At 44.5% G+C, this 23,944-nt stretch overlaps 2 protein-coding genes and 1 long non-coding RNA gene across 4 annotated transcripts in view; 2 read left to right on the top strand and 1 right to left on the bottom strand.

The window, feature by feature from the left end:
* Positions 1-3,445, bottom strand: part of LOC148142754 (uncharacterized) — a 112,663-nt gene extending 109,218 nt beyond the window's left edge. For both annotated transcript variants that reach the window (XR_015751886.1, XR_015751885.1), the window contains exon 1: positions 2,991-3,445. This is a non-coding gene — a long non-coding RNA (uncharacterized LOC148142754). The remainder of the gene's footprint in view (positions 1-2,990) is intronic.
* A 2,786-nt stretch (positions 3,446-6,231) lies between these two features.
* LOC148142753 (uncharacterized) lies at positions 6,232-15,585 on the top strand. Its single transcript, XM_087976209.1, has 2 exons — positions 6,232-6,366; positions 13,845-15,585. The coding sequence occupies exon 2, from the start codon at positions 14,333-14,335 to the stop codon at positions 15,440-15,442; it is 1,110 nt and encodes a 369-aa protein (XP_087832335.1). The 5' UTR covers positions 6,232-6,366; positions 13,845-14,332; the 3' UTR covers positions 15,443-15,585.
* plppr3a (phospholipid phosphatase related 3a) overlaps positions 6,251-23,944 on the top strand; it is a 286,508-nt gene continuing 268,814 nt past the window's right edge. Inside the window, exon 1 of the mRNA XM_087976208.1 lies at positions 6,251-6,366. The gene's annotated coding sequence lies outside the window, so the exon portion shown is untranslated. The remainder of the gene's footprint in view (positions 6,367-23,944) is intronic.

Below are 23,944 nucleotides of genomic sequence, written 5' to 3'. Positions count from 1 at the left end.
AGGGCATAGAAGGATGGGTTAGTAATTTTGTGGATGATGCCAAGGTTGGTGGAGTTGTGTCCAGTACCGAAGGATATTTCAGGTTACATAGACAAGCTGCAGAGCTGTGCTGAGCGGTGGCAAATGGAGTTTAATGCAGAAAAGTGTGAGGTGATTCACTTAGGAAGGAGTAACAGGAATGCAGAGTACAGAGGAACCTCAATTATCTGAAGGACATGGGTGGGGAGTATTTTGTCCGGTTAATCGAATGCCGGATAACACAGTTAGCCAAGCATCAGGACCTTGCGATCTTGTTCAGATAATCTAAAATTTGGTTAATCGAATGCTGAATAATCGAGGCTCCTCTGTACTGGGCTAATGGTAGGATTCTTGGTAGTGTGGATGAGCAGAGAGATCTCTGTGTCCACGTATGTAGATCCCTGAAAGTTGACTCCCATATTGACAGGGATGTTAAGAAGTCATACGGTGTGTTAGCTTTTATTGATAGGGGGATTGAGTTTCAGAGCCACGAGGTCATACTGCAGCTGTACAGATCTCTGGTGTATTGCGTACAGTTCTGGTCCTGCATTATAGGAAAGATGTGTAAGCATTGGAAAGGGTGCAGAGGATGTTGCCTGCTATGAAGGTAAGGACTTATGAGGAAAGGCTGAGGGACTTGAGACTGTTTTCATTGAGAGGTGACCTAATAGAGACATACAAAATGATCAGAGGATTAGATATGGTGGACAGTGACAGCCTTTTTCCTTGGATGGTGATGGCTAGCACAAGTGGACATTGTATTGAGGGGCGATAGATATAGGACAGGTGTCAGAAGTAGTTTCTTTACTCAGAGAGTAGTATGGGTGTGGAATGCCCTGCTTGCAATAGTCATAGATCGCCAACATTTAAATAGTCAATATATGGATGATAATTGAATAGTGTGGGATAGATGGGTTTCTGATTGGTTTCACAGGTCGGCGCAATATCGAGGGCTGAAGGGCCTGTACTCCGCTGTAATCCTCTATGTTCTAACCTCAAAGCAGTGTCTACAGGAAAATAACACACACAGACCAGATACTTAACTACAGAAACAATCATCCCAACAGCCACAAAAGGATCTGCAGCAGGACATTATTTCAAGGGGCCACTGCAGCACCCAGGAACTACGAACTGAAGAAAAATACTAATTCAGCATTTTAAGATGAACAGGTACCCTATAAAAGCAGTCCACTGATCTCTCAACAATAAACCCAAACAAGCAGACACAACATACCCAGAAACTCTAGTCACATTACCATACAAAGATGTCACTGAACTGATTTCCACACTACTCGAACCTCTTGGCATCAGGATAGCCCATACACTTAACCAACACAGTTAAACAGCACCTAATGAATCAGAAGGATCCTATACAAGCAATCAGCAAAACGAATGTCATTTACAAAATACCATGCAAGGACTGTAACAAACATTACATCGGACGGACAGGCAGAAAAATAGGCACCAGGATATATGAATACCAACTCGCCACCAAAACACACTACCCAATATCACTAGTATCCTTACATACAGATGAAGAAGGACACCACTTCGACTGGGACAACACATCCATCTTTGAACATGTCAAACAGAGACACGCAAGGGCTTGGCATTCTAATCGAAACTGCATCAATAAACACATCAATTTAGATGGGGCTCAGCACTGTCCCCATGACTTGTCCTACTTGCCTATCTTCTTTTCCACCAATCCACTCCACCCTCCTCCCCCCCACCGACCTATCACCTTCATCCTCTCCCACACTCACCTATTGTACTCTATGCTACTTTCTCCCCACCCCCACCCTCCTCTCACTTATCTCTCCACCCTTCAGGCTCTCTGCCTGTATTCCTGATGAAGGGCTTTTGCCTGAAACATCGATTTTACTGCTCCTTGGATGCTGCCTGAACTGCTGTGCTCTTCCAGCACCACTAATCCAGAATCTGGTTTCCAGCATCTGCAGTTATTGTTTTTACCTAGATTGTAAACAGTGCAAGTAAAATGCTGATTCACCTGAAAGGTATATTGGGCTCTTGAATACTGAGGAATGAGGACCTAAATGGGCAGACGTAACATCTTTGGTGGTAGCAGGAGTCAGGAGGGGAGCATGGGACTGAAGGACAAGTGGAGTCATTTGCAAACTTACTGAGCATGCCTTCTATATTCTCATCCAAATCATTTACATAAATGACGAACAAAACAGGACACAGAACCTATCCTTGTGGAACACTGTTGGTGACAAGACTCCAGTCCTGCTTTCCCCAGGAAGGTCCAGTCTGTCTGTGATAGCCACTTACACCCTCGGGGCCTGCTCTGCACATGATTTCAAATCATTCACGGCTTTTCCAGTCACAATAATCTTGGAAATCTTTTACCTTGGAGAAAGTGAGGACTGCAGATGCTGGAGATCAGAATGGAGAGTGTGTGCTGGAAAAGCACAACAGGTCAGGCAGCATCTGAGGAGCATCGACCTTTCAGGCAAGAGCCCTCCATCAGGAATAAGTGCACAGTGAAAGGCCGATGATGGTGTGATGCAGGTGCACAGCGTGGCTCTGTTAGATCTAGCTGGAAGTGGCGAACTATACATGTTTCCTTCAGAGTGTGTTGTTTCCAGAGTGGTCAGAAATCACTCCTCCCATCATTCCAGGGCACAACATGCGGCTCCTCTACGGCGCATGCTCTCGTCACAGCGGCAGCTTCACCTTCCATGTCCCCGATTGGCTAAAGGATTAGCCCCGCCCCTCCCAGCCACAGACGTTGGGGTTGAAACCGCCCCTTTTCCCGATTGGTCAGGGTACAATCCCGCCCCTCTTTATCTCTAATTGGCTGCAAGGCCTGCAGAACTACGACTCTCCCGCCCCGCTATTCGCTTCCTACTGGTTGTAAGATGTCATCAGTGAGACAGACAGCAGCTGGCGCATGCGCATGGCAAACTGTAATCGTCAGCCTACGTGCCGCAAAATCGGGGTTTTACCGGAAACGTCGACTTCTCCGCTTCCGGATATTGAATGGCTTGCTGTGTACTTCTAGCGTCCTGTTTGTCTGCTTCAGAAAGGAATGTTCGTCTCCATATCCACAGGCGGTGAGCGAAGGTTAAAGAGGAGGGGACCATTAGACACAGTATTCCGCTGAGAAGGTTTCATGATTTCCCAGTCTCCGTCCCCAAACATGGTTTATCTGGGGCCGCGATTTAATCCACAAAGAGCCTCAAGCTTCTTCCCAGAATCAGGCCCTGGTCGACGGCCGCCATGTTGTGGAGTGCGCAGGCGCGGTTAGTGCAATGACGTCGCTGAGTGGGCGGTGCTGTATGTTGCCCCGCCCTTCCTTCCACTCTCGCCATTCCCGATCTGAGCCAGTGTGTTCACAGTCACACAACACCACATTATAGTGCGGCAACAGATTTAATTGGAAGCACAAGCTTTCGGAGCGGTGCTCCTTCATCAGGTGGTTGTGGAGTACTCAATTGGAAGACAGAATTTATAGCAAAAGTTTAACTGAAATTATACGTTGAAAAATACCTCGACTGTTTGTTAAGTCTCTCATCTGTTAGAATGACCATTCACTTCTTTCATATCGAAATCACAAAACTTTTTTTTTAAAAGTTACATTCTCAGGTTAACTTTAACAAGTGGTGTCAGCCCAGATAATATGCTGAACGTTTAGTCCCCTGTGTGCTGTTGTCTGTGCCTTAATAGTTAGACTGATTCTAATCTAAAAAAAAATGAGCTAAGAGACTTACGTGGATTCATGCAGTTTTTGAGCAAAGTACAATGTAACTCTGCAAATACAAATTCACCCCACAAATGTGTATGTGTGCATGTGGGTTTGTTGGTGTTTGTGTGTGTGTGTGTGTCTGTCTGTCTGGGGTGGGGGTTTGTGAGTGTCTGTGAGAGAGTGTATGAGTGTAAAAGGGTCTAAGTCTGTGGGAAGGTGCATGTGGGAGTCTATAGGATTGCCTGTGTGTGTGTGTCTATGTATAGTGTAATGGTGGTCACCTGTAGTATGGCGTGAACCCAAGGTCCCGGTTGAGGCCCTCCCTATGGGTACCGAATTTAGTGATCAGCCTCTGCTCGGCCACTCTTCGCTGCTGCCTGTCCCGAAGTCTGCCTTGGAGGATGGTCACCCGAAGGTCCGAGGTCGCGTTTCGTGGACCACTGAAGTGTTCTCCAAGGGGGGGAAGCACTCCTGTCATAATTGTTATGCAGTGCCCATTCATCCGTTGCCGTAGCCTCTGTTCAGTTTCACCAATCAGATGAATGGGCACCGCACAACAATCAACAGACAGGAGTGCTACCCCCACCCCCCCCCCCCTTGGAGAACACTTCAGCGGTCCAGGATATGCGACCTCGGACCTTCGGGTGACCATCCTCCAAGGCAGACTTCGGGACAGGCAGCAGCGAAGAGTGGCTGAGCAGAGGCTGATCACTAAATTCGGTACCCATAGGGAGGGCCTCAACCGGGACCTTGGGTTCACGCCACACTACAGGTGACCACCATTACGCTATACATAGACACGCCGACACTCTCATACACTCCTACAGAGACACACTCTCACGTGCACCCTCTCACATACTTAGACCCCTTTACACTCACGCACACATAAATACATTTTCTTTCGCAGACACTCAAAAAGCCCCACCTTAGAAACACACACACATTTGTGGGGTGAATTTGTGCTTGCAGTTGTTCACAAACCGGTAAAACTTCATCTAATTTCAAAGTCAGCAATGAATGTAAGTAGTTGCAATAAACTTCAATAAATATATTCTTATTTCCTACATACTATAGGTGACCACCATTACGCTATACATAGACACACACACACACAGGCACTCCTATAGACTCCCACATGCACCCTCTCACAGACTTAGACCCTTTTACACTCACACACGTATACACTCTCTCACAGACACTCACAACCCCCCACCCCAGACATTGTACTTTGCTCAAAAACTGCATGAATCCTTGTAAGTCTCTGTTAATTCTTTTTTTTAGATTAGAATCAGTCTAAACATTATGGCACAGACAACAGCACACAGGGGGCTAACACCTTCAGCATATTATCTGGACTGACACCAATTGTTAAAGTTAACCTGAGGATGTAACTTTAAAAAAAAATTGTGATTTACATATGAAAGAAGTGAAACTAACATGGTCTTTCTAACAGATGAGAGACTTAACAAACAGTCGAGGTATTTTTCAATGTATAATTTCAGTTACATCACACTGTAAACTTTTGCTATAAATTCTGTGTCTTATAATTGTGTACTCCACAACCACCTGATGAAGGCGCACCGCTCCGAAAGCTTGTGCTTCCAATTAAATCTGTTGCACTATAATCTGGTGTTGTGTGATTTTTAACTTTGTACACCCCAGTCCAACACCGGCATCTCCAAATGTGTCTGTGTGGGGCCTTGCTGATTTGTTTGGTTACTCCTGGTGGGATGGAGGGCTTACTGTCGGAAAAGTGCAATATGAAGGGGCGATGAAGCTGGATGTGATTAAAAAAAGCAGCAATCCCACCAGAATCCAGCTCCTGTAACCCCCTCGGGGTTTAAACAGCTGGATGTCCAACTGAATCCTTCCTGCGCATGCAACAGCAGAATGGTCTGTCCTGCACCAATGGGTGGCCAGCTCAGGTGGGCATTTGTATCCCTGTCAATGTCCTGATATTTCCACAGGATTTCCATAGTGTAGCGATGTCTATCTCTTCTGGCTGGATGATCAGATAAACACTAATCCAATGGACAGAACATCCATAGTTTCTGTCAGCTGTATGTGGTGTGATTTTATTTTAGTCTAGGTTAAAGGTCGTTCCGCAGTTAGCGGAATGCGCTCACTCAGGCTGTCTAACTGGTTATGGCTCTTTCTACAGTCTCCTGGAAGACCCATCTATAATAGGAACTTAAGCCAATTGGCCCCTTCAATAGAATTGTGGCTGATTTGGCATTGCTGACAGATTGACAGACACAGGTAAGGGATGTATTAAATAAGGAAAAAAAAACATGTAAGTTGTCAGTTAAATTGTTTCAATGAACTGATACTAAACCTTTGTGCAATGCTTGGGTAATGAGTTGTTCACAAACTGGTAAAACTTCATCCAATTTCAAAGTCAGCAATGAATGTAAGTAATTGCAATAAACTTCAATAAATATATTCTTATTTCCTACATACTATATTGCTTTTCTCAGAACATTCAACAATTTGAAAACTGGATACAAAATGAGAAACAGACCTATCAGTCCAGAAGCTTAAAAAATCACTCTGCATTTCCTTGACTTTATTGAACTGCTGCAGTCCGCATAGTGAAGCTGCTCGGTAAGGAGTTAAAGAATTTTCCTCCAGTGATGGTAAGGTAGTGCTGATATTTGTGACATTTACAATTAGTTTGTTTTTATATCTCACATTTAGCAGAATAAAAACAGAAAATCGGAACAGGAATCTTCCATTACTGCATTCAATCCTGCTCCATTATTCAGTATAGTCATGGCTGATCATTTTACTCAGTTTGCTTCCACTTTAGAACCATACCCTTTGATCTCTTTAGCCTTTAGAACTACATGTATCATCTTGGAAAAATTCGATATTTTGGGTTGAACTGCTTTTTGTGGCAGTGAAGTCTACAGGCTTACCAGTCTCCATGTGAAGAAATGTTTTCTCATCTCAGTCCTAAAAGGCATAATCCGTAGCATTAGACTGTAACTTGCTGGTTCTGGACTTGCAGTCATTGAAGCATCCTTCCTGCGTTTATACTGTGTTTTCTGTTAGAATTTCATTAAGTTCTGAGGGATCCTCCCCCAGTCTTCTAAACTGCAATGAATTTCATTCTGACCAATTCATTCTGTCCTTCATACCATATGCTATCACTCTCATCCTCATCGTGAGTCCTGCATCCCAGGATTCAGTCTGGTAAACTTTTGTTGTATTGCCTCCATAGCGAGAACATCCATTTGTCAGAGATGTATTCCACACCTCCACACAGTACTCCAGGTGCTGTGCAATTTCAGCAAGCCCTTAATCACTGGGATTATTCTTGTAAACCATCTCTGGACTCCTTCCAATGCCAGCACACCCTTCCTTAGATACAGGACCCAAAACTGCTCACAATACTTCAAATGCGATCAGACTTGACCCTTACAAGAGCCCCAGCAGTACATCTCTGCACTTGTGTTCTCAGCCTCCTGAAATAAAAGTAAAAATGGCATCTCTCTTCCTCACTGCTAACTGAACCTCCATATTAACTCTAGGCAAATCGAGAACTGGGACTCAAGTCTTCTCATGCTTCAGAATTCTGAAGCCCTTCCCTGTTTAGAATGTAGTCTACGCCTCTATTCTTCCTCCCAATGTGCTTAACCTCACACTTTGGCACATTGTATTCGATCTGTTGTTTTGCCCTTTCTCCATCAGTCCAAGTCCTCCTGCAGCCTATCTACATTTACAACACTACCTTATCCCTCCATCTATCTTTGTGTCAACCACTAGATGAGCAATAATGCCCTCAGTTCCTTCATCCAGATTGTTAATGTATAACGTGAATAGTTGTGGTCCCAAAACTGACCCCTGTGGAACTCCACGAGACACTGACTAGCATCCTGATAAAGACCCCTTTATCCCTAGTCTCCCCCTTCTGCCTGTCAGCCAATCCTCTATCCATGCCAAACTTTGCCGCTAACACCATGGGATCTTATTTAGCAGCCTCCTATGTGACACCTTATTGAAGGCCTTCTAGAAATCCAAATAGACCACATCCAGTGGCTCTTCTTTGTCTAACTTGTTCGTTATCATCTCAAAGAATTCTAAAAGATTTGTAAAGTATGAGCTTTCCTTGACAAAGCCATGCCATTTTCCATGTCCTCTGCATCAAGCTGTGTGTAGACTTTCGGTATGCAAACATTAAGTGTCACTGTTTACTGAGTTTTACCAGTCCTTGGTGTTACAAAGGGTAGAGCAGGCTCGTTGCCGTGGAACACTCCAAGTAGTTGGACTGTCGTGGAGAAATTTGTGAAGAAAAACACCTTTGACCACAAGTCCATCAGGCAATGGTCAGCACATAACCTCTTCAAGACGCTGCGGGAAAAGGAGAGGGGAGATCTTGTCAGGTGGTTCCTTGAACAGACTTGTCAGTCATTTGGCAGGGCACCTTGTTGCCTGGTCCAGTGAGCACCGGGATGTTGCTTGGCTGGTGGTGAGAAGGACAGCAGCTGTGAAATCTTTCATACACGCCCAGACTCTCTGCACACTGCCATCAACGCAGCTGCACGGGGAATGACACTGTTGTACATCTCCTGCTGGAATGTGCCTTTACGAACATAGCCTGGAGGAAAATGTAAAGGTTTATGTCAAGGTGTTTCCTGAAGCTCCGTGAGGCATGACTTTGTGCTCTCCAGTCACTTCCCTGGGACACACACTGAGACAAATGTCAACTGCGCCTGGAGGACTATCAACTCAGTGAAAGGTGCCCTTGCTCTGCCCAAAACGTGCTGATCTTCCAGGTGAAAAGGTTGACCCTGACCAAGTCTTACAGACTGTCAGATTCCAAGGTCCAAAACTATGTGCTGCAGGATGCACTAAGGTGCAGTGGGGAAAGTCCACTGCCCGATGTCTTTCTGCCAAAGTACAACAGGGGTCTGTTCAGTTATCAGACCCTCCCAGTGCCTCAAATACCCAGCATAATTCTGAAATGCATTTACGTTCTTAACTATTGAGAAAGTCCAAGCCCAATATTTGTTTTTTCCTCTCCATGTAAAAACAGTCTAAATCGGACCTGCTTTACTAACTGTGAATGTACAGAAAGATTTCATTTTTTTTATGAATAAAGTATGTTTTTGATAAAGAAATTGTTAGCGACAGTTCTAATCAAATTGACAGTGAATTTTCTGGCGGGAATATGAGCAAGGTGAAAGAGGCCAGCATTCACTGCTGTGCAGCTTTGACAGTTTTCCCACAGTGCTGTTTAGTGAGGAGTTCATAGTCATAGAGATGTACAGCACAGAAACAGACTCTTTGGTCCAACTCATCCATGCTGACCAGATATCCTAAATTAATCTAGTCCCATTTGCTAGCACTTGGCTCATAGCTCTCTGAACCCTTCCTATTCATATACCCATCCAGGTGCCATTTAAATGTTGCAATTGTCTCAGCCTCTACCACTTCCTCTGGCAACTCATTCCATATATGGACCACCCTCTGCATTTTAAAAAAAAAAGTTGACCCATCGGTCCCTTTTAAATCTTTCCCCCTCTCACCCTAAACCGATGCCCTCTTGTTCTGGACTCCCCCACTCCAGGGAAAAGACCTTGTCTATTGACCCTATCCATGCCCCTCATTATTTCATAAACTTTTATAAGGTCACCCTTCTGCTTTTACGCATTAGGGGAAAAATCCACACCGTATTCAGCTTCTCAAACCTTCCAACTCTGACAACATCTTTGTAAATCATTTCTGAACCCTTTCAAATTTCAAGCATCCTTCCTATAGGAGATAGACCGGAATTGCACACACTGTTCCAAAAGTAGCCTAACCAATGTTCTATAGAGCTGCAAAATATCCTCTCAACTCCTATACACAATGCTCTGACCAGTAAAGGCAAATATACCAAACGCCGCCTTCACTACCCTACGTACTCACAACCCCACTTTCAAGGAACTATGAACCTGCATACCAAGGTCACTTTGTTCAGCAACACTCCCTAGGACCTTAAGTGCATGAGTCCTGATTTGCCTTTCCAAAATGTAGCACCTCACATTTATCTAAATTAAACTCCTTCTTCGCTATCAACCACAACTCACGGTGGCTCAGTGGTTGGCACTGCTGCCTCACAGCGCGAGGGACCTGGGTTCAATTCCAGCCTTTGATGACGACTGTTTGGAGTTTACACATTCTCCCTGTGCCTGGAGCATTTTTTCCAGGTGCTCTGGTTTGCACCAAAAATCCAAAGATGTGCAGGTTAGGTAAATCGACCATGCTAAATTGCCATCGTGTTCAGGGATGTGTAAGTTAGATGCATTAGTCAGGGGTGATTTTAGGATAATAGGGTAGGGGAATGGGTGTGGGTGGGTTACTCTTTGGAGGGTTGGTGTGGACTTGTTGGGCACACTGTAGGGATTTGATTATTCTACGAACTCCAATTTTGGAGTCATCCGCAAACTCTCTAACCATACCTCCTATGTCCACATCCAAATCATTTATACAATTGACAAAAAGCTGTGGACCTAGCGCCAATCCTTGTGACATGCCACTGGTCATAGGGCTCCAGTCTGACAAGCAACCCTCCCTCACAACCCTCTGTCTTCCATCTTTGAGCCAGTTCTGTTTCCAGTTGGCTACTTCTCCCTGTATTACATGTAACCTAAACTTGCTAGCCAGTCTACCATGAGGAACCTTGTCGAATGCCTTACTGAACCCCATACAGATCGCATTCACCACTCTGCCCTCATCAATCCTCTACGTTACTTCCAAAAACTCAAATCAAGTTAGTGAGACATGAGTTCCCACGCACAAAGCCTAATCGGTCCTTGCCTTTCCAAATACATGTAAATCCTGTACCTCAGGATTTCCTCCAAAAACTTGCCGACTGCCGATGTCTCATCGATGTGTAGTTCCTGGCTTTTGCTTCCCACCTTTAGCCAGCCTCCAGTCTTCTGGCACCTCACCTGTGACTATTAATGATCCAGATATTTCAGCAAAGGGCCCAGCATCACTTCCTAAGCTTCCCACAGAGTTCTAGGGTACACCTGATCAGGTCCTGGGTATTTAGCCACCTTTTTGTTTAATTCATTCGGGAGATGAAGGTGTTACTGGCTGGGCCAGCATTTATTACCCATCACTAATTGCCCAGAGGGCAATTAAGAGTCAAACACATTGCTGTGGGTCTGGAGTCACATGTAGGCCAGACAAGGTAGGATGGAAGTTTCTTTCCCTGAAGGACATTAGTGAACCAGATGGGTTTTTACAACAATTGATGATGGATTTATAGACCCTTAATTCCAGATTTTTGTTGAATTCAAATTTCACCCAGTTTTCAACCCGGGTCCCCAGAACACTACCTGCATCTCTGGATTAACAGTCCAGCGACATTACCACTAGGCCATTGCCTTCCCCTTATGGATTTTAAGACATCCAACTGCCTGCTGTGTAATAGGGACATTTTTCAAGATGTCACCATCTGTTCCCCACATTCTGTATCTCCTGTGGTTCCACGCATAGGCTGCCTTGCTGATCTTTGAGGGGTGCTATTCTCTCCCGAGTTACCCTTTTATCCTTAATGTATTTATAAAATACTGTTGGATTTTCCTTAACCCTTTTTACCAAAGCTGTTTCATGTCCCATTTTTGCTCTCCTGATTTGCCTCTTAACTATACACCAACTACCTTCATACCCTTCTAAGGATTCAATAGATCTCTGCTGTCTACATCTCACACATGCTTCCTTCTTTTCCTTGACCAAAACCTCAATTTATTTAGTCATCCAGTGTTCCTTACACCTTTCAGCCTTGCCTTTCACCCTAACAGGAAGAAACTGTCCCTGGACTCTCGTTATCTCATTTTTGAAGGCTTCCCATTTTCCTTTACCTACAAACATTTGCATTCCAATCAACTTCTGAAAGTTCTTGTCTGATACCATCAAGATTAGCCTTCCTCCAATTTAGGACTGTAACTTTTAGATCCAGTCTATCCTTTTCCATCACTATTTTAAAACTAATAGAATTATGGTCGCTGCCCCTAAAGTGCTTTCCCACTGAAGCTTCAGTCACCTGCCCTGTCTTATTCCCCAAAAGTAGGTCAAGTTTTGCATCTTATCTGGTAGGTACATCCACATACTGAATCAGAAAATTTTCTTGTATGCTCTTAACAAATTCCTCTCCATCTAAATCCTTCACAGTATGGCAGTCCCAGTTTAAGTTTGGAAAGTTAAAGTCCCCTACCATTACCACCCTATTATTCTTACAGATAACTGAGTTCTCCTTGCAAAATTGTTTTTTCTAATTTCCTGTTGACTCTTGAGGGGGGGGGATGGTGTTATAATACAATCCCAAGAAAGTGCTCATCCCTTTCTTATTCCTCAGTTCCATCAAATTAACTTCACTGGACATAGTTTCAGGAATATAGTCCCTAAGTATAGCCTTTAATATTATACCTTATCAAAATTACCAGTTCATCTCCTCTCTTGCCCCTCTTTCTATCCTTCCTTTAGCATTTATATCCTGGAACATTAAGCCACCAGTCCTATCTATCCCTGAGGCATGTCTCTGTAATTGTTATGATATCCCAGTCCCATGTTCCTAACTGTGTCATGAGTTAATTTGTCTTCCCTGTTAGGCCTCTTGCATTGAAATAAATATAGTTTAATTTATCAGTCCTACCTTGTTCTCTGCTTTGTCCCTTTCTGCCCTGACTGTTTGACTCATTCCTCTTCCCAGTCTCAGACTGATCTTTTTCTCCCTATCTCCCTGGGTCCCACCCCCCAATCTTACTAGTTTAAATCCTCCTGAGCATCTGTAGCAAATCTCCCTGCCAGTATGTTAATCCCCTTCCAATTCAGGTGTAATTAGATCCTCTTATACAGGTCAATTCTATCTCAGAAGAGATTCCAATGATCCAAAAATGTGAACCCTTCTCCCCTGCACTAGCTCCTCAGCTACTCTATCCTCCTATCCCTACCCTCACTAGCTCATAACACCAGAAATAATCCAAATATTAATACGCTTGAGGACCTCCTTTTTAAATTCCTGCCTAACTTTCTATATTCTCCCTTCAGAATCTCATCCTTTTCCCTTCCTGTGTCATTAGTTCCATTATATACAATAACCTCCTGCTGGTCCCTTTCGCCTTTGAAAATATTCTGCACCCTCTCTGAGATATTCTCTATCCAGACACCAGGGAGGCAACACACCATTCTGATTTCTTGCTGTCAGACGCAGGAGTCTGTGGCTCCGAATAGAGAGTCCCCTATCACACTCGATTGCCTGGAACCTGACGTACCCCTTGTTATATTAGAGCCAGCCGAGGTACCATACACTTGGCTGTTCATGCTACATTGCCCTGAGAGTCCGTCACCCCCTACATTTTCCAAAACAGCATAATTGTTTGAGATGGAGATAGCCACAGGAGACTCTTGCACTCTCTGCCTCCCTTTCCTACCTTTCCAGGCTGTAACCCATCTACCTGACTGTGTATCTGTGGCTTTTCTCCCTTCCTGTAACTGCCTTCCATCACACCCTCTAGCTCCTGTAAATTCCTCGTTACCTCTAACTGCCAGTCCAACTGATCCATGTGTTCTGATAGGATTCCAATCAAACACACTTCAGACGTAATCATCAGTAATATGGAAACTCTCCCTAAACACCCGACAGGAAGAGCACATCACTCCACTAGAGGCCATCTTTGCACCTTAACAACGTACAGACCCAGAACAGGATTGTTGGAGAACAGTGAGAAAGAAACAAGGACATGTATCTACAAGAGGACTGTGTGTCTGGGAGCAGTGTTTATAGGTGTTGGTATCCCATATACACTGGTCTTGAGTTTCTTGGAGGGAGGATCTGTCAGAATTATTCCTGTGGTGTGGAGGGAGGAAGCTATGTGTTTAAGTATCTCATTGTTCTCACTGTATCTTCTCTCTTTGAGGGCTGAGTCTTGTGGAGGCCCAGGACATGTAGTTGGTCCCCTTCACATTCGTGAACTAGTTGAATATATATGACAATCCAGTAACTTTTCATGGTCACTATTTTAGAGTGTTTCACCCAAATTACTTCATTTCACAACCTCCTTTAGCATCTTTAATAGTTCTTTCTCATACTCGCATTTTCATGATTTAAAATTGTCAACAGAGAATCAGAGGTACATTCATCAGCAAGAATTCCAAACAAACATCCCGTCAACATCTGAGAGTGAGTCAATTCATCAGGACGTGAAAACCATTTGGCTTTCACCACTTGTCTGTTTTGACCTTGGAAAATGATTTCAACCATCAGTGTGACTGGAAACACACCAAGAGGCATCCACCCAAGTGAGTGTTCCGGTGAACTGACTGTGGAGAGAGATCAAGCCAGTAACACAGCCTGAGTGAGAGTGTTCCGGTGAACTGACTGTGGAGAGAGTTCAAGCCAGTAACACAGCCTGAGTGAGAGTGTTCCGGTGAACTGACTGTGGAGAGAGCTCGAGCCAGTTACACAGCCTGAGTGAGAGTGTTCCGGTGAACTGACTGTGGAGAGAGCTCGAGCCAGTTCCACAGCCTGAATAACATCACAACATTCACGTTGGGGAGAAACTGTATCCCTGTCCAGTGTGCGGGTGAGGAGTCAGCTGACCATCCAGTATGGAACAACATGAGGACACCTGCACTATGGAGAAACCATGGAAATGTGTGGACTGTGGGAAGGGATTTAACTGTCCATCCCGGCTGGAGATTCATCGACGCAGTCACACTGGGGAGAAACCGTACACCTGCTCTGTTTGTGGGAAGGGATTTACTCAGCCATCTGACCTTGAGAAACATGAACGCACTCACACTGGGGAGAGGCCAGTCATCTGCCCTGATTGTGGGAAGGGATTCAGGGACTCCTCCACCCTTCTGATACACCAGCGAGTTCACACTGGGGACAGGCCATTCATCTGCTCTGTGTGTTGTAAAGGATTCAGTAACTCATCCAGCCTGTGGAGACACCGGCGAGTTCACACAGGGGAGAGGCCGTTCATCTGCCACGTGTGTGAGAAGGGATTCTCTGAGTCAGCACAGCTGCTGAGACACAGGCGAGTTCACACTGGAGAGAGGCCTTTCATCTGCCACGTGTGTGAAAAGGGATTCACTACATCAGCCCACCTACTGAGACACCAGCGAGTTCACACTGGGGAGAGGCCTTTTATCTGCCTCAAGTGTGGGAAGAGTTTCACTCAGTCATCTCAGCTGTTGACACACCAGCGAGTTCACACTGGGGAGAGGCCATTCATCTGCCGCATGTGTGAGAAGGGTTTCTCTGAGTCAGCCCAACTATTGAGACACCAGCGGGTTCACACTGGGGAGAGGCCTTTCATCTGCCCTGAGTGTGGTAAGAGTTTCACTCAATCATCTAATTTGCTGACACACCAGAGAGTTCATACTGGGGAGAGGCCATTCCCCTGTTCGGAGTGTGGGAAGGGATTCTCTCAGTTATCCAGCCTCAGGGCACACCAACTGGTTCACACTGATGAGAGACCTTTCAAATGCTCGCACTGTGAGAAGTGCTTTAAAAGCAGATATGAAGTGCTGAGACACCAATGCATTCACACTGGGGAGAGACCGTTCCCCTGCACTGAGTGTGGGAAACGATTTGTCCGTTCACAACACCTTCTGAGACACCAGCGAATACACACTGGTGAGAAGTTGCTACCTGCTCCCTCTGTGCCAAAAGGAATTATTCAGACATCCCACCTGCTGAGACACCAGTGAGTTCACAAGTGACGGCATGGCATCTTTTCACATACATTGCTGTTCTTAATAAAACTTTTCTCACCACCTTTGCTTCTCTTTCCCAAAACCTTAACAATGGAAACAATTATTTATTTCTCTACCTCGGCTAATCCTATCAAAAACCCAAACATGTGAAGCATGGTGACTGGAACTGGACTCAAGTTCTGTCCTAACTAGATTTTTAAAAGGTCAGCATCTTTTCCTGGATTGTCTCCTTGATATTTTGATTTATGAAGGTCGATGTTCCATAATATTTGCTCACTCAATGTGTCCTGCCATCTATGTAGTGTCCCTCTCTCCCAGCCAGAAGATCTGGTTTTGTCTCATATGCCATGGAGCTATTTTAGTGCAGTATAATTTTTTTTCTTCTTGCTTAACTGCTGATTGAACCATGTTTATTGGGGTCTGTTACTGCTGACACTAATGATTCAATCCTTGTATTGCTGGATGATCAATGTGATGGAGGAATTGATCCAGTCCCCAGGTGGACTGGCTGATCAAAATGTTGGGGGATTGATCTAACCCCCTGGAAGACCAGGAAGCAGATGTCATGGAATAGGGAAATATGTAGTGCTTGTGATGTCACATGGGGAGACCAGCAGAAGGACGCATTGTATTGTGTTAAACACCAGAGAGAGAGAGAGAGAGAGACACTGTGACTGATTCATCGTCGTTTATTTTGATCATTCAAAATTGTATTCATTGCAGGCAGGGCTAGGCCCACACATGCTGACACATAGAGACAAACAAAACCAGATTCAGAGAGACACAGAGACACACACATACAGGCAAACACAGCCACACTCAAATTCTGCACCAGGGGCAACGTGTCCTGTTGCAGACAGAGCTGGTCATACTGATACAAATGGACACAGAAAAACACAAACAGAAACATATATATTGAAAGAGACATAGAAACACACATGGTCACCAACACATAGAGACATGTAGACACTAACAAACACCGATACAGAGATACACACAGGCACATAATGTCCTCTGTATATAGTCAGGATTGATCTGTTTTATAAACTCGGGTTCATTTGTATTATAAGCTTACATTAATTTGTATGATTGATCTGCATAATCACTGTTCATTTGTAAAATGGATTGATTCATTCTGAGAAACTCATGAAAAGTAAGCATACTGACTTGTTTATTTCAATCCCATTCACATCTTGTACTCATCTGTGTGAAAATCCTGTGAAATAAATTTGTGTCCACTGATTGCAGAAGTTTATGTTCCGTTGTCAAAATGAATGTGTGTTGTGGCTGCTGTTGGTTTGTAATTGCAGCTTTGTGACTGTGTGGATATTAAGTCTGGGGCCAGTGTGTGAGGTGAGGTGGCAGTAGAAGTGAGGGACAGACAGAGGCAGTCTGGACTAAACTATCGAGCTGCTGATTTCTCTCTCACCACCTCCCTCCCTCTAATCTGCCAATATGCCTCTGAGTGTGCTGCATAATTGGGGGAGGTATGCTCCAGGGAGAGGGTCTTGGGAGCTGACTGGATGGGATGGTATTTAAAGGGAGGTGGGGGAGGCGAGCGGAAGACATTGAGTGGCAGACCTCCAAAGTATTTCTAGTAAGACCTCACAGCCATAGTTCCTTTTGCCATTTGGATGGAGCAGCAGGGGTGAGTATCAGATGGTGTGCGTGCGCGTGCGCGCGCACAAGAGAGAGAATATAGTGTGGGTCCTGTTGGAATCACAATGCCAGTTTTGATTTGTGAACCCTGCTGTCACCACCACTATCCTCCCTAAACCATCCAGGCTGAAGCAGACTCTGGGAATAGAGTCTATGTCTCGTGGGAGAGAAGGGAGTATGAGAAACCATCGAGAATGGTGACTATCCCCTTCTGACTCTCTCCATGTCTTTCCTTCACGTCAGTCTATCTCTCTCTCTCTCTCTCTCTTTTTCTCTCTCTTTTTCTCTCTCTTTTTCTCTCTCTTTTTCTCTCTCTTTTTCTCTCTCTTTTTCTCTCTCTTTTTCTCTCTCTTTTTTTCTCTCTCTCTTTTTCTCTCTCTCTCTCTTTTTCTCTCTCTCCCTTTTTTTCTCTCTTTTTTTCTCTCTCTCTCTTTTTCTCTCTTTCTCTCTCTCTCTCTCTTTTTCTCTCTCTCTCTCTCTTTCTCTCTCTCTCTCTCTCTCTCTCTCTCTCTCTCTGGCATGTTTTTCAATTTTCTTGCTCTGTCTCTGTCTGCTTGCCTCTCTTTGTCTGACTGGGTCTCTGTGAATCTCTCTGTCTCTCCCTCTCCACCTCCTTGTCTCTGTTCTTTCCCCCACTTTATTTTTTCTTCCCTTCTGTTTCATTTTTCCCAGTGTTTCCCCTCCATCTCTTCCTCCCTTCAGTCTGTTTCTCCCTGTTTCTTTCTTGTATTTCTGACTCTTGTATAGTCTTTCTCTTTGTTCTTTACACATTTTTCTTCTTTTCATCCCCTGTCTCTTTTCTCCCCCATGTCTTCTCTTCCCATCTCCTTTTGTCTTCTGTTTTCCTCCCCACTCTATTTAATCTGCAAATCTTTCCATTCTTTGTCCCCCATTTTGCTTTGTTCCACCATGTCTTTTCTCCCGGTCTTCTATTCCCATTTTTTCCATGGCCTCCGTCTTTTCCACTGCATCTTGTTATTCCTCTGTCATTTGCAGATCCCACCAGATATTGCAGCCCCTTCACAAATTATGCATTTTGATTAGATTAGATTCCCTACAGTGTGGAAACAGGCCCTTCGGCCCAACCAGTCCACACCGACCCTCCGAAGAGTAACCGCCCAGACCCATTTCCCTCTGATTAATGCACCTAACACTACGGGCAATTTAGCATGGCCAATCCATCTGACCTGCACATCTTTGGACTGTGGGAGGAAACCGGAGCACCTGGAGGAAACCCACTCAAGACACGGGGAGAATGTGCAAACTCCACACAGACAGTCACCTGAGGCTGGAATCGAACCTGGGACCATGGTGCTGTGAGGTAGCAGTGCTAACCACTGAGCCACCGTGCTGCCCCTACATTTTGTATGCCCATCAAAGTTTGAAGCTCCTCCAGTATTGCACTGGTGGCCCCCTCCAATTTCACAAGCCCCAGATTTTGCAGCCTCCCACCCCCCCCCCACCAAATATTGTGCCCTCTCTCAATCTGTATGCTCCTCATTTTACACTCTTCATTTAGCCCACAACAAAATTGTACCCCTCACAATATAGCACCCTCCAACATTCTGATGTACACCCCCCCAACTTTTGCCCCTCTCCAAATATTGTGCTCAACCCACCACGTTTTCAACCACCGCCAATTTTGCTGTTTCCTCAGCCAATTTTGCACACCCTCATTTTTCTGTGACTGCTAACATTTTGCAGCCTTCCCCAGATTTTTTACACTCCTAAGTTTTGTGGCCCTTACAAATTTTGCAGTTCCGTATATTACTCCCCCAAGACATTGCACTCTCCCATTTGCAGTATCCCACGAAACTATGCAGCCCTCCAAATTTGTGACCCACCCCAGGCTTTGCAGCCCCTCCTGAAATTAAGGCCCTCTCTAAATGTCATCCTAATTACGCAACATCTCTCAATTTTGTGACCCCGACAATTTGCAACCCCTGTTAATATTCCGCAAGCCTCCACATTTCCACTACTTTCATGTCCCCAAATTTTGCACCTCCTGAATTATTGTGCTCTCCTCAGCTGTCACAACTCCAAAAATCATGAGCCTCCTCCCACATATTTGGCATTCATCCCCTCCCAATTGTTCACTGCTCCTAAGTGTTTCCCTCCTCCATTTTTGTGCACCCACCTCATGTTTTGCTTCAGCACTCCCCTATTTTTCAAGCACAGCCCAGTTTTTGCCCTCCTCCCCCCCCCCCCCCCCCCTTCTAATTACATGCCCCTAGAGTTTGGAATTCTCTACCCCTGAGGGCCGTGGAAGCTTATTGAGTGTGCATAGGCATTGAAGTGGATGATCAGTGAATGTATTGAATGACACAGCAGGCTCAATGGACCAAGTGACTGTATTCAGAGCAGGAAGCAATGTTTAAGATTTGATCCGTTTGTTTTACAGGCTTCCCAACCTCAAGAAGGGAATCGCCTTAATAACAGTTGATTTCTGCCTGTATAGAAGAATAAATTATTCTTCTATATTCTGGAAGCCAGCATGAGGGGAATGGAATAGCTTTTAATTGAATGTTCAGTAACATAAAGGATATATTGGCTTAAGGATTAAAATTTATTATTACTAGCAACAAAAGTGTTTCATTAAAAGCAGTAACCATTACAAAGCAGACAACGTCTGGTCATAATCCATGAGTCTTAGCGAGTACAGAATCCCTGCGGAAGAAAAACAGCTTCTGTAATCTGTACCAGTTGTGACCCACAACAGCTACAAAGCTATAGTTTCATTCATTCCCTATCAGTCTGGGCCATTATCCTAACTGTGCTTGCTACTAAAGATTTTCCATGATTACATTATAAAAAGACTCTATTTCAAATAACTTGTTGGAAATGCTGCATTTACATGTATAGGTTCTCTCCATTGCAAAAATAATAATAAAAATTGGCCATGGACAAATAAATCATTTGTCTGAGCCTTGTTTCCGGTTGGTATAAAACTTTGACAGTTATTTTGGAGGTTCCACTAAGATCACTCACTGTTCAGAGAAGCAACATTGGGAAGTGCTGTCACCTTCCAAAGTGGAACCCTGAGCCGGAAAGTTGCGACCCTCACCAAGTGGGTTTTGCCTTGGCTAGCGTGGCATTGCTGACCTGTCTGCCTCTGCGCACCGGTCCCACTGACCCGATCTGGTGAAATTTCACTCCGGAAGCAAATCAGGTATGGTTAGAATTGATAATGGGTTGCTTTGAATTTATTTAGTTTCACAAATTGATCATTGTTTCTAAGTCATGTCAGCGGCAAATTCAAATACTGAGCCACTGTTAATTGTTTGTCTAGTTTGTTTATTGTTTGTTAAATAATTTTTGGGGGGATAGTTAAGGACACAGACTATAGTGGGGGTGGGAGGTGGGGGAAGAGATGGGAACAACACAGTCTGAGAATTGATCAGATTTGTTAGTCCACAAGCTATGTCTTCGTATTATCAAATTGGATGTTTGATGTTTTTGTAAGTTTCTATTTGGGAAATTAAATTTGGGGGAACTCAAAAGGGGAAGTTGGGACACTGCACACACTTAAATTGGTTAAGACCTTTGAACTGGGCCACTTGGAAAACAAGTTGCTCGTATCCAACATGGTGGCACAGTGGTTAGCACTGCTGTCTCACAGCGCCAGAGACCCGGGTTCAAATCCAGCCTCGGGCGACTGTCTGTGTGGAGTTTGCACATTCTCCCCGTGTCTGCGTGGGTTTCCTCCCACAGTCTAAAGATGTGCAGGTTAGGTGAAGAGGTAAATGTAGGGGAATGGGTCTGGGTGTGTTGCTCTTCAGAGGGTCGGTGTGGACTTGTTGGGCCGAAGGGCCTGTTTCCACACTGTAAGTAATCTAATCTAAACATGGTTCTCAGACACCCAGATTGAACTTGAATTAAGAGCCCATGTAGGCTATATGATGGCCAGAAGAAGTGGGCTTAGAGACCACCAGTTAGAGTGAAAAGAGAGAATTGAGACCAAGGAAATGTTATAATTACTCTGGCCCTTAGTTAGAAAGAATGTCCTGTCTAGAGGAGTGTTTCCGAGATTGAGACCTGATCGGAGAGGTAGGAAGAAGGTAAATTGGGCAGCATTTAGTGGTTGGAAGAGGGAAGCTGAGAAGGGAAGAGAGAAAAGCATTGAAGCAAGTCATGCAGGGAAGAAAAGCCACAGTAAGTCACAAATGGTAAACACCAAGTAGAAAGTTACAAGCAGATGATGATCAGACAATCCAAAGGACATAAACCTAATGCCCCTCACCTTGTACAGAAAAATGAAAAGTTAGAACAAGAACTGGATAATTATTTTGCCCTGCCATTTCCTTACCAACCTCCTGAGCAAGATCTAGACAATGTAAGCAGTCACAGGCTCCCTGAGGGGCAGGTGCAGGACTCACTGATAAAAGCATCAGGCAGTCATCCTACAGAAATACTCTGAGCCAGACACTAAACAGGGAACTTCACGTGAAAGAGACAGCTGAGCAAGCCAAACAAAAAGAAAGGGAGCAGCAGGCACGTAGAGCGGAGGGAACCAGTGAGTTCCCTATCCCAATCATCAATGATGTCTACGAATCCCATACCCAACATATATCTAATGCGATACTTCCCAAACCCCCAGACTGGAGGTAATCCAGTGGCGGTTCATCGCCCCTGGATTCTATCTGAACTTAGAACTACCACCCTACTCCAGATGACTATCAGTGAATTATAAACTATCATCCTGTCCCATGAACGAAGCAAAATGGGAATGGTGAACCTCCTCAAATGATGACTTAAAGAGGAAAGTCCATCTCCCTGGTAACAGGTAACTGGTAACAGCCAGTTTGTCTCTGCAAGAGGCTCAGAGCCACCTCAGTAAGACAATGCAAAACCATGGACTGTTTATATTTTCCCAAAATCCAATCAATAATATTCAAATTTAAAATTAACTGTCTAACATGGGGAATAACACCATATGACACCCATCAACACAAAAAATACTGAGCAGCCATTTCCATCTAATGCCACGTTTAATTGTGATCACTTAAAAGAATTAGGTGTCCTGAGTCACAGAGAGAGAGAGACATCAACAGTTGGTGCTGTGTTCACTGAGCTAAGTGTTAATTCTTTGTTGTCTGGTTTGAATGTGCATTTAGAACAATACAGCACAGAACAGGCCCTTCGGCCCACGATGTTGTGCCGAACATTTGTCCTAGCTTAAGCACCCATCCATGTACCTATCCAATTGCCGCTTAAAGGTCACCAAAGATTCTGACTCTACCACTCCCACAGGGAGCGCATTCCATGCCCCCACCACTCTCTGGGTAAAGAACATCTCCCTGACATCTCCCCTATACCTTCCACCCTTCACCTTAAATTTATGTCCCCTTGTAACACTCTGCATTTGTTTGTTGGTGGTTTAACATTTGTGTTTTTAGTCCCTGGAGCTGAAGATCTGGGAATGTTTTGAATTTAGTTTACATTTAGGAATCTATGGTGATTTGGAAGTGTGATGTGTGTGGAACATGTCTGTTTAATGTAATGTCTTTTTAAGGAACCATCAAGTCATTGTGGAATGCAAAATATGCAACCAAGTGTTGATTGAAAAATAAAGATTGTGAGAAATTTACCCCTTGGAATTGGAAATTAACACATTTAGAATTTCACGTTCTGGCCACATGTTCCAGCTACTCCTCTAACACGAGGGAATCTTTAATTCTGGTTGATAAGAATTTCTTGTTGTAAATGTATTTTTAGTACAAAAGTATCAAAGTAATGGGCAGTATGGTGGCTCAGTGGTTAGCACTGCTACCTCACAGTGCCTGGGACCAGGGTTCGATTCCAGCATTGGGTGACTGTCTGTCTGTGTGGAGTTTGCACATTCTCCTCATATCTACATGGGTTTCCTCCAGATGGTCCGATTTCCTCCCACAATCCAAAGATGTGCAAGTTAGGTAGATTGGCCATGATAAATTGTCCATAGTGTTCAGGGATGTCTACGGTAAGTCAAGAGTAAAAGTAGGGGAACAGGTTTGGGTGATTTACTCATAGGAGGGTCAGTGTGGATTTGTGGGCGGCACGGTGGCACAGTGGTTAGCACTGCTGCCTCACAGCACCAGAGACCCGGGTTCAATTCCCGACTCAGACGACTGACTGTGTGGAGTTTGCACATTCTCCCCGTGTCTGCGTGGGTTTCCTCCAGGTGCTCCGGTTTCCTCCCACAATCCAAAAATGTGCGGGTCAGGTGAATTGGCCATGCTAAATTGCCCGTAGTGTTAGGTTAAAGGGGTAAATGTAGGGGTATGGGTGGGTTGCGCTTCGGCGGGTCGGTGTGGACTTGTTGGGCCAAAGGGCCTGTTTCCACACTGTAAGTAATCTAATCTAATCTAAAAACAGCCTGTTTCCATACTGTCAGGATTCTATGATAATAGGAAAATTGAAATTTAGAATAAAATCCTGACGATATGTTCTAAAGTCTGAAAATGAAACTAAATAATAGCAAGGAGGTAGGCTTTTTCTTTGTTAGATATAACACACTTATTTTCCGTACAAAGAACAAAGAAAATTACAACACAGGAGCATGCTGTTCGGCCCTCCAAGCCTGCGCCAATCCAGATCCTTTATCTAAACCTGTTGCCTATTTTCTAAGGGTTTGTATCCCTTTGCTCCCTGCCCATTCATGTATCTGTCCAGATACATCTCAAATGATGCTATTGTGCCTGCTAACAATGTGTTACAGGCACCCATCACCCTCTGTGTAAAGAACTTTTCACGCATATCTTCCCTAAACCTTTCCTCTCTCACTTTGAACTTATGACCCCTAGCAATTGAGTCTCCCAATCTGGGAAAAAACCTCTTGCTATCCATCCTTTCTATACC

Source organism: Chiloscyllium plagiosum, unplaced genomic scaffold (genome assembly GCF_037043375.1).
Source record: "Chiloscyllium plagiosum isolate Xiang-an unplaced genomic scaffold, Cpla_swu_hap1 HiC_scaffold_28, whole genome shotgun sequence".
Taxonomy (NCBI): Eukaryota; Metazoa; Chordata; class Chondrichthyes; order Orectolobiformes; family Hemiscylliidae; genus Chiloscyllium; species Chiloscyllium plagiosum.
This window is presented reverse-complemented; position numbering and strand designations above follow the sequence as displayed.